General features: G+C 36.6%; 1 protein-coding gene across 1 annotated transcript in view; it reads left to right on the plus strand.

Annotated features, from left to right (window-relative positions):
- Positions 1-12972, plus strand: part of LOC113040793 (dentin sialophosphoprotein-like) — a 29151-nt gene extending 16179 nt beyond the window's left edge. The window contains exons 7-10 of the mRNA XM_026199044.1: positions 7840-7970; positions 8452-8562; positions 9215-9240; positions 10888-12972. Coding sequence (XP_026054829.1) covers positions 7840-7970; positions 8452-8562; positions 9215-9240; positions 10888-12972 — 2353 coding nt within the window. The remainder of the gene's footprint in view (positions 1-7839; positions 7971-8451; positions 8563-9214; positions 9241-10887) is intronic.
- The last annotated feature ends 2155 nt before the right edge of the window (positions 12973-15127 follow it).

The raw sequence follows: 15127 nt of genomic DNA on the forward strand, positions 1-15127 counted from the left end.
GATTGTTTATCAATGATGACGCAGTCCGATAGTATGTGTGTGCTATTATCTACAGCTATTCTTGCACGTTTTTTTACAGAGTTCAGAGTTACAATGTTATAATGTTATGTGTCATGTGGATAAATAATGACAATGGATGCACTGTCATACAAAGTGTTTATAAATCATTATGTTACTGTAAAGGGAAGCAGCCTATAGCTGTGTATGAATAATACACAGCTAATAGTGGTTCCACGTTACATATTGTTTTATTTCTTTCAGAGAAACCACACCGTCCACCACAATCATACATTTCATGCTTCAACTGATAAGCACCAAAGCTCTCTCGAGGAGAACAGATTCTTTAAAGTCTGTGCTTAAGTTTCTCCTCTAACTGTCTCACGCCTCCAGTCATTCTCAGCAACCTGTGTCTGCTCATCTGCAGCGGTCTCCGAGTCACAACACCTTATCCACTGGGTGTCCACTGCAGTCCTCAAGCGTCTTGGTCCACATCATGTTAGTGGACACGGACTGATGTGCATGTAAAGGCTGACACCTGTCTGAGTTGATCATATCATATCTGTGAAAATAAACCTGTTCAAACTGATATTTCCCTCTGTGGTGTTCTGACCCACACACCTGGTTCACTGCGATTCTAGCTAGCCCTAACAGTACTACACTGACCTACAACAAAACAAAACCAAGATCAGATCAGTGAATAAACCACTGCCATACCTGTGCATGATTGATGCACAGCTAGTGTGATGAGTGATCACAGAGTAATGTCCAGATGTGTGGTCTGGTTTCTGATGGGATTGTTGATCACACAGCTGTAGCTGTTTTTCTCCTGATATTCCACCTCCAGAGGTAGAGAGAGACTGATGCTGAGATCTGACACACTGATGCTGGACAATAAACTGTTTCCTTTGTACCAGGAGAGAGTCACATGACCCACATTTTGTCACTGTCTTCATCTCTTTGAGTAAGATCAGTGTGTAGAGTGACAGAATCTCCCTCCATCACTGACACTGAGTCAACAAACACACCTGATGAACAAACTGGAACAGATTTCACACTTTTGTTGCTTTACAAAGCCTTGTTTCTAAATTTGAACTGAGGAATATCGCTAAAAGCAAAGGAAAATGCATGGACAACATATACAGTATTAATATGTGAAGTAATAAGTAATATCTATATAATGTGTTATCTGCTATCAGTATTTTTTTTATTTTAAATCAGGCTTACTGAGAAACAGACCTGAATCCAGAGCATATCTCACAATATTGTCTGGTTTATTTGATTGATCTGCAAGGAACAGCAAATGATGTTTATAACTTACCAATCAGACGACACCAGAACAAGACATTTTGTCAGACATTTTACAGATTTTATTCAGAATACAATCAAAAACAATTATTTATTTTGTATGGATACCTGCACATATAGGTATAGAAGGCAATGAAGTAGTGGATCAGATAGCGAAAAAACAAATGTCCAGACATAGAATTTAATAGGCCAATGAGTAAATTAGAAATAAAAAGGCTAATTAAAAAAGCATTAAAAGATATGTGGGAAATTAAATGCGATAGTGAGAATAAAGGACGGCATTTATACAATTCAAAGAAAAGTTGGAAATGAGAGGAGAATTTGTGGGAATAGAAAGGAAAACATAATATCTCGCCTTAGAATTGGACACACTGCACTTAACCAATCTTTATTTATAATAGGTAAACATGAGTCTGGACTTTGTGTAAAATATGATCTTCCTGAAACAGTTGAGCATATTTTAATAAAATGTAAAGGATATGATAAGGAAAGATTACAACTTAAAAAAGCACTTAATATAGAAATAAATCAGATCTCACTTCAGAAAATGTTAAATAAAGATGTGGATATAGAAATGTTTCACGGATTAAGTATCTCAAAGATACAGAGGTAATTAATATGATTTAAATAATTACCACCTAGGTTAGTTACTTATTTCTTTACCTTTTATTTTATTTGTATTTTTTGCCTATTTAGTTTTCATTACCGTCAATGCTCCACACTCCATCCAGTAGGTGGCGGTAAATGAACCCAAAGCTGGTTTGCCAACCGCCATAAAACGTCAAAGAAGATGAAGAAGAATTAACGTGGACTAATGAATGAATGAATGAAATCGAAATTAAATTGGTTTTTTATATACATATCTTAAATTTACTTTGTAAAAAAAGAAAAAAGAAAGAAATGATGCTCCGATCTATGTTGATCTCAGGGTTCATGTTTTTACTCGCACATGGTAAGATAATTTTTGTTACAATCTGTTCTTGTCAGTTTCAGTTTAAACAAAGAGTTTCTGAAGATGTACACGTGGTCATCCCTATGGGCTCTACTACAGTGAGTAAATGAAGTGTATTAAAAATTATCATTACACAAATGTTGAAATCCATTAAATCGTTATATAAACTGATAAGTGTACATTAAATGTAATTTGAGTCGCTTTGAATAAAAAAAACAGTGCCAAATAAATAAATAGGCTATAAATTTAAATAAAACCCAAGAGTTATTTTTATCAATGTAGTAGACCTACTAAAAATAAAATCTATATTTTGTAATTACCACCATTTTCGTAAGTGTTTTCATTGAATTATTATTTATAATATTCGTAATGGGAAATATTTATTGTGAATTTGTGAAAACACTTGGCTGTATGGACGCACAAATATGTTTGGGGAAATCAGAGAATATGTGAAGTATGTCTGATGGGTGAATTTGAAGGCTAAATCAGTGATGAATTTATTCTGTTTGTTTCATGTGTTACTTTATGAATGGAGCTTCTCCACACCCTTGAGATGTGTTTTCTGTAGGCTAGAAAATCATTCCGGTGTTACCGGCGGTATTAAAGCCTGTTTACACCAAGAGCGAAAACGATAACTATCCTATAAATACAGTGAACGATTAATGTATGTTCATTCTGATTTCGCGTGCTTCAGTTTCCAAGTAATGAAAGCGATGTAGTCCTGGCTACTGATTACGTGTCGCAAAGACACAAAAGGAAAAACAGATGGGTACATGATATCCTTCAAATACAGAGGAGTTGTCCGTCTGTTTAGGCAGTTATCGTCTTTTAAAAATATGATTCATACTTACATATGAGTCAGTTTCAGTTTTTGTTGTTCTTGTATTTAAACGACTCTAACAATAGATGTCCTCAGCATGTTTCGAGCACATCTAAACTCAACCTTATTGATGAAAAATGAAACCGTAATGTAAATATCTAAAATATAATTTTAACTATACACCCATTGTTAAAATGCGCTGGAAATATTCAAAAATTACTGATACACATACACTGAAATCATTTTACCAAGTTCCGTGACAAAAACTAACAATGAAAGTGCAGTGATGTGTGGCCAAGTATGGTGATCCATACTTGGAATTTGTGCTCTGCATTTAAACAAGTCCATAAATACAGTAGTAAGCACAGAAACGCACACACACACACACACACACACGAAACAGTGGGAAGCCAATGCTGTTGGGCCTGGAGAGTCTCACCTGGTATTGAAGGAGGAAGAAAGCATTGCTTATTCACTCCCCTCATGACAATCCCTGCCGGTCCTGAGATTAAAAAAATAAATTAAAATGTAATAAAATGAGCTGCAGTATGCACTAGTTGTTGAAATAAATAAAAACATTATAAATGATTGCCGGATTACAAACTAACAAAAAATATTCATAACATTTTATCTACTGATATGTGTACTACATGTACAAATAAAGTTTTGACCATTTTTTTTAATATATAAAATTATAACATTTCAGCCTTTATTTTTTGTTATAAAAAGGATGGGTCATAATGAAAAAAAAAAAATGTGCATTTTAAAAAATCTCAACACTTCTGATTACAAGCAACAAAAATCTGGTCAGATATTTGCATTGGTACCAGGAACATACTCTTCCTTGAAAATACACAGGCAGGTGTGCTGAAGCAGGCTGGAAATTAACTTTGCAGGATGGTGGGTCCCAATGAACAGGGTTGAAGACCTTTGGTATGTGCCATGCCTCCAAGACATCTTATTAGTTTTTGTTAAAGGGTAACTAAACCCCTGGTCAGAGCCTGACTCCACCCACTGGCAATATATGAAAAATGCTGAGTGGGTGGGGCGTGAATCTGAGATCTGCAGTGACGGATTGATTGACAGCTGCTTGTCAGTGACGCTAAAATGGAGAGTCACTGTAGTGACGCAAGTAGCTTTGCAATGGAGCGTTCATCTGAAGTAGAGGACTTTTCTCCCCCACTTTCACCGTAAGTGGAGGATGTCGAGGTGTCTGTGGACACAAGATCAGGGCCTGAGCCATATCAATTCAATAGTGATGGGAAGTTCGGATCATTTTACCGACTCAGACTTTTGAGTCTCGTTCAGCAAAATAAACAAATCTTTTTTTGTATCATTTCATTCATTTCGTTCATTTTAGCGAACTGTAATTAAAATGTTACGTGTTACTTCCCCAACACATCTAGTACTTATGCAAACGTTGATCACACTACAAACAATACAAAACTAAAATGCTATAAGATACAGAAAAGATTAATTCATTCTTTACCTGGGTCTTCAGTCTGTGATTAGCTCACCACACCTCTTGACAAGTCTTCGGGTTCAAGTCATTCCTTAATCACGTGACAGACCCATGCGCTATTTCTGACATTTCTTTCACTGTGTTTTTGTTACTGTTTCTTCAGGATCTGTGGTGTGTTATTATTTTATAAATAAATGAAACCCTGTTATTAATAAAATATTGATTATATTGTCTTTTTGACTGTCTATCAGTAAATAAACATTAGGCTGCATAATAATATAATAATCCAAGCCTACAATACAAAGTATTTATAGCCTAGTTTGTTCATTTTTAATCCAATTTTGAGTTTGCTGGTTAATAATTGCTTTTCCTAGGCAAACTTGACATTTTGGTCTAATATATGTACGAGAAGATTGCTCAAAAAGGACATTATGACAAATTAAAAGCAAATAACATTTTGAATCCTAAACAAGTGACACTACAGTTATATAGTCTAATCTGAAGGGTGAACTCAAAAGACATAAACCATACCACAAGGTTTTTTTTTTACAAAGAAATAAAACAGAAAAAACATCTCTTCTTCAAAGTGATTTTGCCAACATATGGACAACATTTAAAGCATAACCAATAACTATAATAAAATATAATAATAAGTACTATGCACCCATTTGTAAGGAAGGTTGTAAATTAACTAATTATGTTGTCACGTGACAAAAGAACGAACAACCTGAAGACCCAAAAGATGAACCAATCAATTCTCTTTCTGGCCCAGACTGCATTGGTTTAGCGTATAGGGCTGTCACGTGATTAAGGAACGAGTCAAAAACCCGATTGACCCAAACTATCAACTAATCAATTCTCTTTCCAGCTCAGTACTGAATAGGTTTAGTGTATGGGGCTGTCACGTGATTAAGGAACGACTCGACCCGAAGACTCATAAGATGAACTAATCAATTCTCTTTCCGGCTCAAAACTGCATTGGTTTAGCGTATGGGGCTGTCACATGATTAAGGAACGAGTCAGAACCTGTAGAATACTGCACATGCGCGACTGAACGAATCACTCCCAGAGACGACTCGTTCTTCCTGAGTCCCATTAAAGATTAGTTCAAAATGAACGAATCATTCAAGAACGACATATCACTACAATTCAAGCAGCTGGCACAAACTGTGTTCTTAACTCCTGCACCGCGTTGCTTTTCAGCGCGAACTGTGTGGAGAAGCCCATTTCCACCTGCATTGCGTTGGAGAAGCAATCCCATGTAAATTGCAGTTTGCACACTGCAGCTCTAGGCGGGAACTCTCGGTCTTCCAGCCCAAGTGCATGCAACCACTGGCGCCTAATTTTAAAGTCTGCTGGTAAACCATGCAGTCCAGCAGTGCTGTCGCAACCCAGCAGCACTACACCTACGTCCCATCCTGACCACTGTACTAAATACAGATAAATCTACGCCAACTTGAAGCTCTCTTAAATGATGCACTAACTAACTATTCTTCTAACAATACTAATGTTACACTAACAACTATGTTAATTAACTAGATATGCTACACAAAATAATCTAAATAACTATATAATTGCTATGCTAAATAGATGCTATAATAGTTTATCCTGGTCGTTTTCAATACTCGCAATTTCCAACTCCTGACTCACTACAGTCAGTGATTTTGATGGAACAAGATGGTTTTATACTTCCAAGGGCGTGGTAGCTCGTAGCAAGGGGCGTGGTGAGCTGGAAACTGCTTACGTCACCTGCCACCGCTTGCGTCACTTGCCACCGCAACATCCAATAGGAAAAATCAACTGCAGTAGCCACCGTTCAACCTGAAGAGGGAAGCACTCAGACGTTTTTACACCATATATTGTAGAATTAAAACACTTTATACTCAAATGTCAAAAAAGTTACTCAAATCAATGAACAGCACTAATAAAGCCGCATTCTTATAGTTCATTAACTAAAAAAAAGTTGGTTTAGGTTTAGTTACTCTTTAAGAAATATTTGTTTTAGTTGTTGAATACAAAAGGTTTGACACATTTACCAGTTGAAGATTTATTCACCGTGGCATCCCTATTTCATTATAATTTCCTGTTGAATAACTATGTTTGGTTTATAATTAACTAATTTCTTCTCCAGGTGTTTTTAGTGTTGGCACTGAGGAACTGTCAGCATTTATAATGGAGGGAGATTCAGTCACTCTACACACTAATGTTGAAACAAAACAACAAGAAGATATAAAATGGTATTTTAATAACACTCGCATCGCTCAAATCACTGGAGATCTCAGTTTTATCTGTACAGATGTTCAGTGTAATGAAGGTACTGAGAGATTCAGAGACAGACTGAAGCTGGACAATCAGACTGGATCTCTGACCATCACAAACATCACAAACACTGACTCTGGACTTTATGAATTAAAGATCATCAGCATCAGAAAAAGCAGTGAAAAGAGCTTCAATGTTACTGTTTATGGTGAGTCATTTAATGAATTTAATGAATAAATCTGTAGCCGCTCAGTCTAATACTGACAGCTGGGGTAGTTTCGCCCGGCTATGCCTGGCTGACGCGCTGTGTCCTTGTTGTTCTGTTACCTTACGGATTTGGTCTTGAGAATATATAGGCTTTGTTGTGTTGCTGATTATTCTTTTATTTGCTTTATCGTGCAGAGGTAAATATCCATTTATCCAGTTTCAACGGTAAATCATATCGGAATACATATACACACAGTCAACAATCAGTTTTCTAGCGCCTATGCGCCACAAGCGGTCAAAACCTTTTTGCCCTTCCGGGTCAAAACCCCCTCCCTTTGGCAGTTTGATACTTCCTTTATAACTTTGACCTCAGGTAACATTAGAGCGACACCCGCTGTACAAACAAGAAACAAAACCCAATATCTAAATACACTGACACCACATTTGGCTTCTATAAAATCTGTTTAAAAGCAATGAGTAATTGGTGTAAAATACGTTTATAAAATATGTGCAAAACAGAGATAAATGTTGCTTTTCAAAGAGCAAGATTAATCACTTTCACATCCAGAGATTGTTTAATGTTTTGGCAAAAAGATCTTTCAGTCATCGATTGGTTTGTGTTTCAGGTGTTTCTGCTGCTGAACGAGATGAAATGAAGATAAAGTCAGTGAAGGAGGGAGAATCTGTCACTTTATATCCTGGTGTAATGAAAAACCCAAATTATTTAATGACCTGGTATTTTACTGACATTTGCATCGCTGAAATCATTGAAGAACCCAGTAAGACCTGTACAGATGTTGAGTGTAATGAAGATACTGAGAGATTCAGACACAGACTGAAGCTGGATCATCAGACTGGATCTCTGACCATTACAGACACCAGAACCACAGACTCTGGAGAATATAAACTACAGATCACCTGCAGCAAAATCACCATCATAAGGAACTTCAGTGTTTATGTCACTGGTGAGTATTATTTAGTTTATTCCCTTGAGCAATTAAAAAATAGTTTAACATTTTTTCTTTTTTCATTCTTGGATTTTTCTTTATTGTTTCATTGCGTTTGAAAAAGTGAGCTTTGACTCCAGTATCAAGTAGAGTTGCAAAGGGATGGAAAATTTATAGAAACTAAAATAATAATAATAATAAAAAATAAAATGCTGAATAAATTCCACAATTTCTGTAATGTTTCTGAAATATTTCACCTCTTTGCAACCCTAGTATTAAACTATCACCTTAAGGTCAAGTGACTAATTGTAAAAACATTTCTGACAGCTCAATGATGTGATGCTATTTTAGGTGATGTTCTCCAGAACACACTACAACTCTTATCAGTTAAAGTAATATGATGCTGATGACTAAAGTAGAAAAGTGAAAAAACTTAAAATTTTGAAAAAAAATGATGGTAATTTGCTCTCTAGTAACAATGACTTATTTAGTCTTTCAGTTTCAGGTCTGTCTGCAAGTGGAAAAGCAGGAATATGTGTTGCTGTCCTGCTGATTATAGCTGCATTTGTTTGTGGGTTTTATTTTTACAAGCGTCGAGTAAAAAGAAAAGGTGAGTATTAGTGATGGGAAATCTGTTTTTTTTTTCTGTGAACTGATTCTTTCAGACCGCTTGTTTCAAAAACTTGGTTCAAAAAGTGATTCAGTTTACTAGCTGATCATTTTTGTGCCCCAATTTGTCTAATTTAATACACAATCCTTCAAAACTTTTATTTTCTTATAGGTGCACACTTAAAGTACTTTGTAATCAGTGTCCCTCTAGGTTGAAGTCATTGGTTTCAATACATTTGATTTATTATACTTTCTGCTGTTCATCATTAACATACATGTATAAATATATAGTTCTGTCAAATTATTAACCGTGATTAACTGCATCCAAAATGAAAGTTTTTTGTTTACATAATATGTATTTGTACTTTGTATATTTATTATGTGTATAAATAAACACACATGCATCTATATATTTAAGGAAAAATAAGTCATGTTTATACATTTAAAATATTTCTATATAATATCAATTATATTTATATAAATATATACATGGAAGTATTTTCAAAATGCATTTTTATGTATTTACAGTATATAGACACATAATAAATATACACAGTGTATATATATATATATATATATATATATATATATATATACTCTAATTAACCAAAGTAGTGTGTGTCTAATTGAGTTTGTTATTGTTGTTCAAACAGACACCAATAAACAGCACAGTGATCAGGTAAGATACTATGAGCACTAAATCAGTTTGCCTACAAAAAAATCTGAATCAGGGCCCGTATTCATAAAGAATCTTAATGCAAAAAGTAAATCCTAGTGACAAAATTCTAAGAAAATTCGTAGAAATGTGGGTGTTTACTCTTAAAATTAAAGAAAAAATCCTAGTAAAGAACAAAGTAATTCAGAAAGCATCTTAACCCTTAAAAGAGGTCTTAAGGTCAAACTTGTTAGGAGCACAGACGAGGACTTTTAAGAGGCTTAAGAGTTTCTTTAGCAGAGGAGAAAATGGCAGAAAGATGAAGAGGCAGAAGAAATGTTGCAGACAGTGACAGTGAGTTAATAAAACGTTATAATTTAATATATAAATTAAAGTAATTACTACATTATGATATTTGGCAACTGGGAAAATGCAACAATGCAATAGTGATGATTTGATTCTGTCACAACCTTCTGTAAGCAGAGTGATCACACAAACAATTACAGCACTTTCAGAACATCTTCGTTTCGAAGATCATTTCGTTTCCACTGGACCTTCCCACCTTTCAGGCTCAAAAACTGCATTTATGAATATAGCAGGCTTTAGTTTAGTTAGTTTGTGCTATACGCTCCCATGTCTGCTTCTTGTCCCTTGCTGTGACACCCGGCCTGAATTGTCCTTTAAGAATGGCCTTGTGTTCATCCACTAACTGGGCTAACAGTAAACACTGTTCCTCTGTCCAGTTTGGCTTTCTGGCCCTTCTTGGTTTTGATTCCATGTTTGATACATTAAAACCAACATTCAAACTGCCATTTAGATAGTACAGCAATCACTGTAATTGGAAAGAGTGGAACAATTTTTATCATTCTAAGCCAATCAAATACCTTATAGGAAATTAAAAGCATGGTAAATGAAAAAAAGAATTTAGATTTGTGTGTGTGTGTGAGAGAGAGAGAGAGAGAGAGAGAGAGAACGGTCAAGTAGGAAAAATTACGCATGTAAATTCAAAGTGAGAATTAGAATAGACCCTATACTTAAAATCACTCTTTTTTTTTCATTCTTGGACAGCCAACCAATCACAGTCTTCAAAAGAGTGTGTCATACATAGCAACAGGGTCAACCCCGCCTCCTCACTAAGATGAAAGTTTTTGTCTTTTCATTACTCAGAGTTGCTCTCAGATTGGTCCCGAATCGCTCTTAAGCTAAGACTCCTACGTAAAAGTTTTGAAGCTAAATTAAGAGTTTTCTGAGAGAATTCTTAGAATCTTTATGAATACGGGCCCAGGTTTGTGTGAAATATGTTTGAAACACCAATAATAACTGATTCATCAGGACAGCAGCGTTCTCACAGTTTACTTCATAATAAACAATGGTGTGGATACATTCTCATTATGTAATTATATAATTCCAATAGTTGATTTAATGATGTTATTATGATAATTATATATATATATATATATAAAGTGCAAGGGTGCCAATACTGTTGGCCACAACTGTATGTTACTGTAGTACAGAAGATGACAGTGTAATGCAGTTTATCATATTCATTAATATTTAGTAAAATAACACCATATTTTCTGCAAACAAAGAAATACAGTCTATTTTTTTTGTGTGAGCGAATCATTAATCCTGTTCATGTCTTTCACCTTCTGTGAATCTGTTTTCTTCCAGGTGAATGATGTTAATGATTCATCTCCTGATCAGAGTGACGTTCCACTGATGGATGTTGCTCATGAGAGGTCCTCTAATCACACTGACGCTCTAGTGAAGAACACCACCAATGACTCGTCCTCTAATCACACTGCTGCTCTAGTGAAGAACACTACCAGTGACTCATCCTCTAATCACACTGACGCTCTAGTGATGAACACCATCAATGACTCGTCCTCTAATCACACTGACGCTCTAGTGAAGAACACCACCAATGACTCGTCCTCTAATCACACCGATGCTGTAGTGAAGAACACCACCAATGACTCGTCCTCTAATCACACTGCTGCTCTATTGAAGAACACTACCAGTGACGACTCCTCTAATCACACTGATGCTCCAGTGATGGACACCACCAATGACTCGTCCTCTAATCACACTGATGCTCTAGTGATGAACACCACCAATGACTCGTCCTCTAATCACACTGATGCTCTAGTGATGAACACCACCAATGACTCATCCTCTAATCACACTGACGCTCTAGTGAAGAACACCACCAATGACTTGTCCTCTAATCACACCGATGCTGTAGTGAAGAACACCACCAATGACTTGTCCTCTAATCACACCGATGCTGTAGTGAAGAACACCACCAGTGACTCGTCCTCTAATCACACTGCTGCTCTAGTGAAGAACACCACCAATGACTCGTCCTCTAATCACACCGATGCTGTAGTGAAGAACACCACCAATGACTCGTCCTCTAATCACACTGCTGCTCTATTGAAGAACACTACCAGTGACTCATCCTCTAATCACACTGATGCTCTAGTGATGAACACCACCAATGACTTGTCTTCTAATCACACTGATGCTCCAGTGATGGACACCACCAATGACTCGTCCTCTAATCACACTGATGCTCTAGTGATGAACTCCACCAATGACTCATCCTCTAATCACACTGACGCTCTAGTGAAGAACACCACCAATGACTCGTCCTCTAATCACACCGATGCTGTAGTGAAGAACACCACCAATGACTCGTCCTCTAATCACACTGCTGCTCTATTGAAGAACACTACCAGTGACTCATCCTCTAATCACACTGACGCTCTAGTGAAGAACACCACCAATAACTCGTCCTCTAATCACACCGATGCTGTAGTGAAGAACACCACCAATGACTCGTCCTCTAATCACACTGCTGCTCTATTGAAGAACACTACCAGTGACTCATCCTCTAATCACACTAATGCTCCAGTGATGAACATCACCAGTGACTCATCCTCTAATCACACTGATGCTCCAGTGATGGACGCCACCAATGATTCTTCCTCTAATCACACTGATGCTCCAGTGATGGACACCATCAATGACTCGTCCTCTAATCACACTGATGCTCCAGTGAAGGACACCACCAATGACTCGTCCTCTAATCACACCGATGCTGTAGTGAAGAACACCACCAATGACTCGTCCTCTAATCACACCGATGCTGTAGTGAAGAACACCACCAATGACTCGTCCTCTAATCACACTGATGCTCCAGTGAAGGACGCCACCCATGACTCTTCCTCTAATCACACTGATGCTCCAGTGATGGACACCACCAATGACTCGTCCTCTAATCACACTGATGCTCCAGTGAAGGACGCCACCAATGATTCTTCCTCTAATCACACTGATGCTCCAGTGATGGACACCACCAATGACTTGTCCTCTATTCACACTGATGCTCCAGTGAAGGACACCACCAATGACTCTTCCTCTAATCGCACTGATGCTCCAGTGATGGACACCACCAATGACTTGTCCTCTAATCACACTGATGTTCTAGTGAATAACACCACCAATGACTCATCCTCTAATCACACTGATGCTCCAGTGAAGAACACCACCAATGACTCGTCCTCTAATCACACTGATGCTCCAGTGAAGGACGCCACCAATGATTCTTCCTCTAATCACACTGATGCTCCAGTGAAGAACACCACCAGTGACTCTTCCTCTAATCACACTGATGCTGTAGTGATGAACACCACCAATGACTCGTCCTCTAATCACACTGAGATTGAGCCTGCAGCTGCCAGGGAGATCTAACATTACTAATTATTTTGATACGTTCATGGGGAGTGAAGAGAGGATAGAAAACAGATATTTTTCCAATCCTCTCTTCATCATAAGACAATGTCTTGCTGCTCAAAGAAATAGTATCATCATACCAAGATTTTAGATGTCTCTACCAATATCAAGTGAAATTTCACTTCAACTTTAGTTTCAACACCATACTAAGAACTAATGATTTTTATCTTAATCATTTAAATGATAAATTAAAGCATGTGGGCTAAATATTAAATTATTTAAACTTAAATTTAAAAAAGAACATTAAACTTTGAGTTTTTGACTTGATTGAACAGCGCTCTCTTCCACCTCAATACCCATGGCTGAAGTGCCCTTGAGCAAGGCACTGAAACCCCAGTTGCTTCCCATGCAATGGATCTATAGCTGCGCACTGTGCTGGGTGTGTGTTCACGGTGTGTTCACTTCTCACTCCTGTATGTGTGCACTTGGATGGGTTAAATGAGCACCAATTCTGAGTTTGGGTAACCATACTTAGCAATTGTCACGACTTTCACTTCACTTTCAGTATTGATATACCAACCGTGCTATCTGACTGCGAGTTCACGCACATCACAATCCTACATGTCTGCGTCTCCTGTCACTCACTCAGGCTGCGTTTACACTTGGTTTTAGGGCTGCATTTACACTGCAAATGCCCAATTTGGATGTTCTGACAGTATCCGTTTTTTTTTTTTTTTTTTTGATGACTTACATCTTTGTTCTTATAAAAGTTACCTGTATCTGATATCTGCATTAACACTACACGGGCCTAACTTGAAAACTGCTCAACAGTGTTTACACAGTTGTCAAGAATATGGAGAGTGAATGTGGACAGCTACACCAGGGGAGTTTTCAGGAGTGATGATATTACTGTGCACGAGCTTGAATTGCTTTACCGTTGAACGACTGGCTCTTTCATCAGAAGACGTTGATAGAATGGCCATATTGGCTTCGATCTTGTATTGGCTTGAAGCTTCGATCTAAAATCAGCGACACTCGTCTCGTTCAGTCCTGTTAAAGCGTTCTGTTACGGCCCACCACAATCAAATCTAGAACTTGGTACTCGTGCATTGTTTACTGCCATGACGGCACACGTACATTACAGAAACATCTATTTGATGTCTGTTTTTTAAATCTGCAAGACTTATATTTCATATTGTGTCAAAATACTCATCTTGGCGAGTATCCTCATAAATAATCTGATGCGTCTTAAATGAACGTAAACAGCAAGAAATCACCTGTATCATTATTATAGATCCACTCAGTCTTAGTGACAGCTGTGACATTAATGTGATTTAAACAACAAAAGAGAGAGTGAAGTCATTGTTAGACCTGACTGAAGAACTTCAAGCACTGGTTTTATTTTCTATATTTTTTCTAGTATTTATTTGTGCCATTGGTTGTGATTTGTTTATTTGTTTTTGTTGTATTACTTGACCTCACTTAAGATGTGTTTGATATGATTTGATAATGTTTGAACTTTGAAAGAAGCTAGTAGCTTATTCTGAAAAACATGCTTGAGGGTTTAACTCAAAAGGCAAATGAAGACATACAGTACAGTAACCAAATGTGGGTTGTGTTTGAATGATGAAATAGCATGTGAAACACCTGATGCCTTAGTCCTCAGGAAAAGTGCAGCAGCACATGATAAAACGACAACAAATTGTCATGTTTTATAGTCTTTATGCATTTGTTTTATATCTTTGTTGAAATGTGGAAAGAATCCCATTGAAACTTTGTGAACAAAACATTTGTGATATTATGAATTGGTGCTGAATATTTATGTAATCACTGTATTTCTTTTTTGTGTGTGTATAATCCTCTGAAAGAGCCATTGCTTCTAGTTTATATATATATATATATATATATATATATATATATATATATAATTTTTTGTATTGTTTTTGTACTTTACATTTTTTAATGTTTTTATACGTTTTATACAACTGTTTGTGTTTTACTGTAATAAATTACATTAAAACATCAGATTGAGTGAAATCTGTGAGTTTGTTATTATTATTATTATTTCTCAGAAAAGTATTCAAAAATAACTGAAATAAGCTACACTGAGTTATTAGAGCAATCATTGTGTGTCTATATTCTGGAATGTAATTTCAAATATGATGGACTGAAA

The sequence above is a fragment of the Carassius auratus genome, chromosome 22 (genome assembly GCF_003368295.1).
Source record: "Carassius auratus strain Wakin chromosome 22, ASM336829v1, whole genome shotgun sequence".
Lineage (NCBI taxonomy): Eukaryota > Metazoa > Chordata > Actinopteri > Cypriniformes > Cyprinidae > Carassius > Carassius auratus.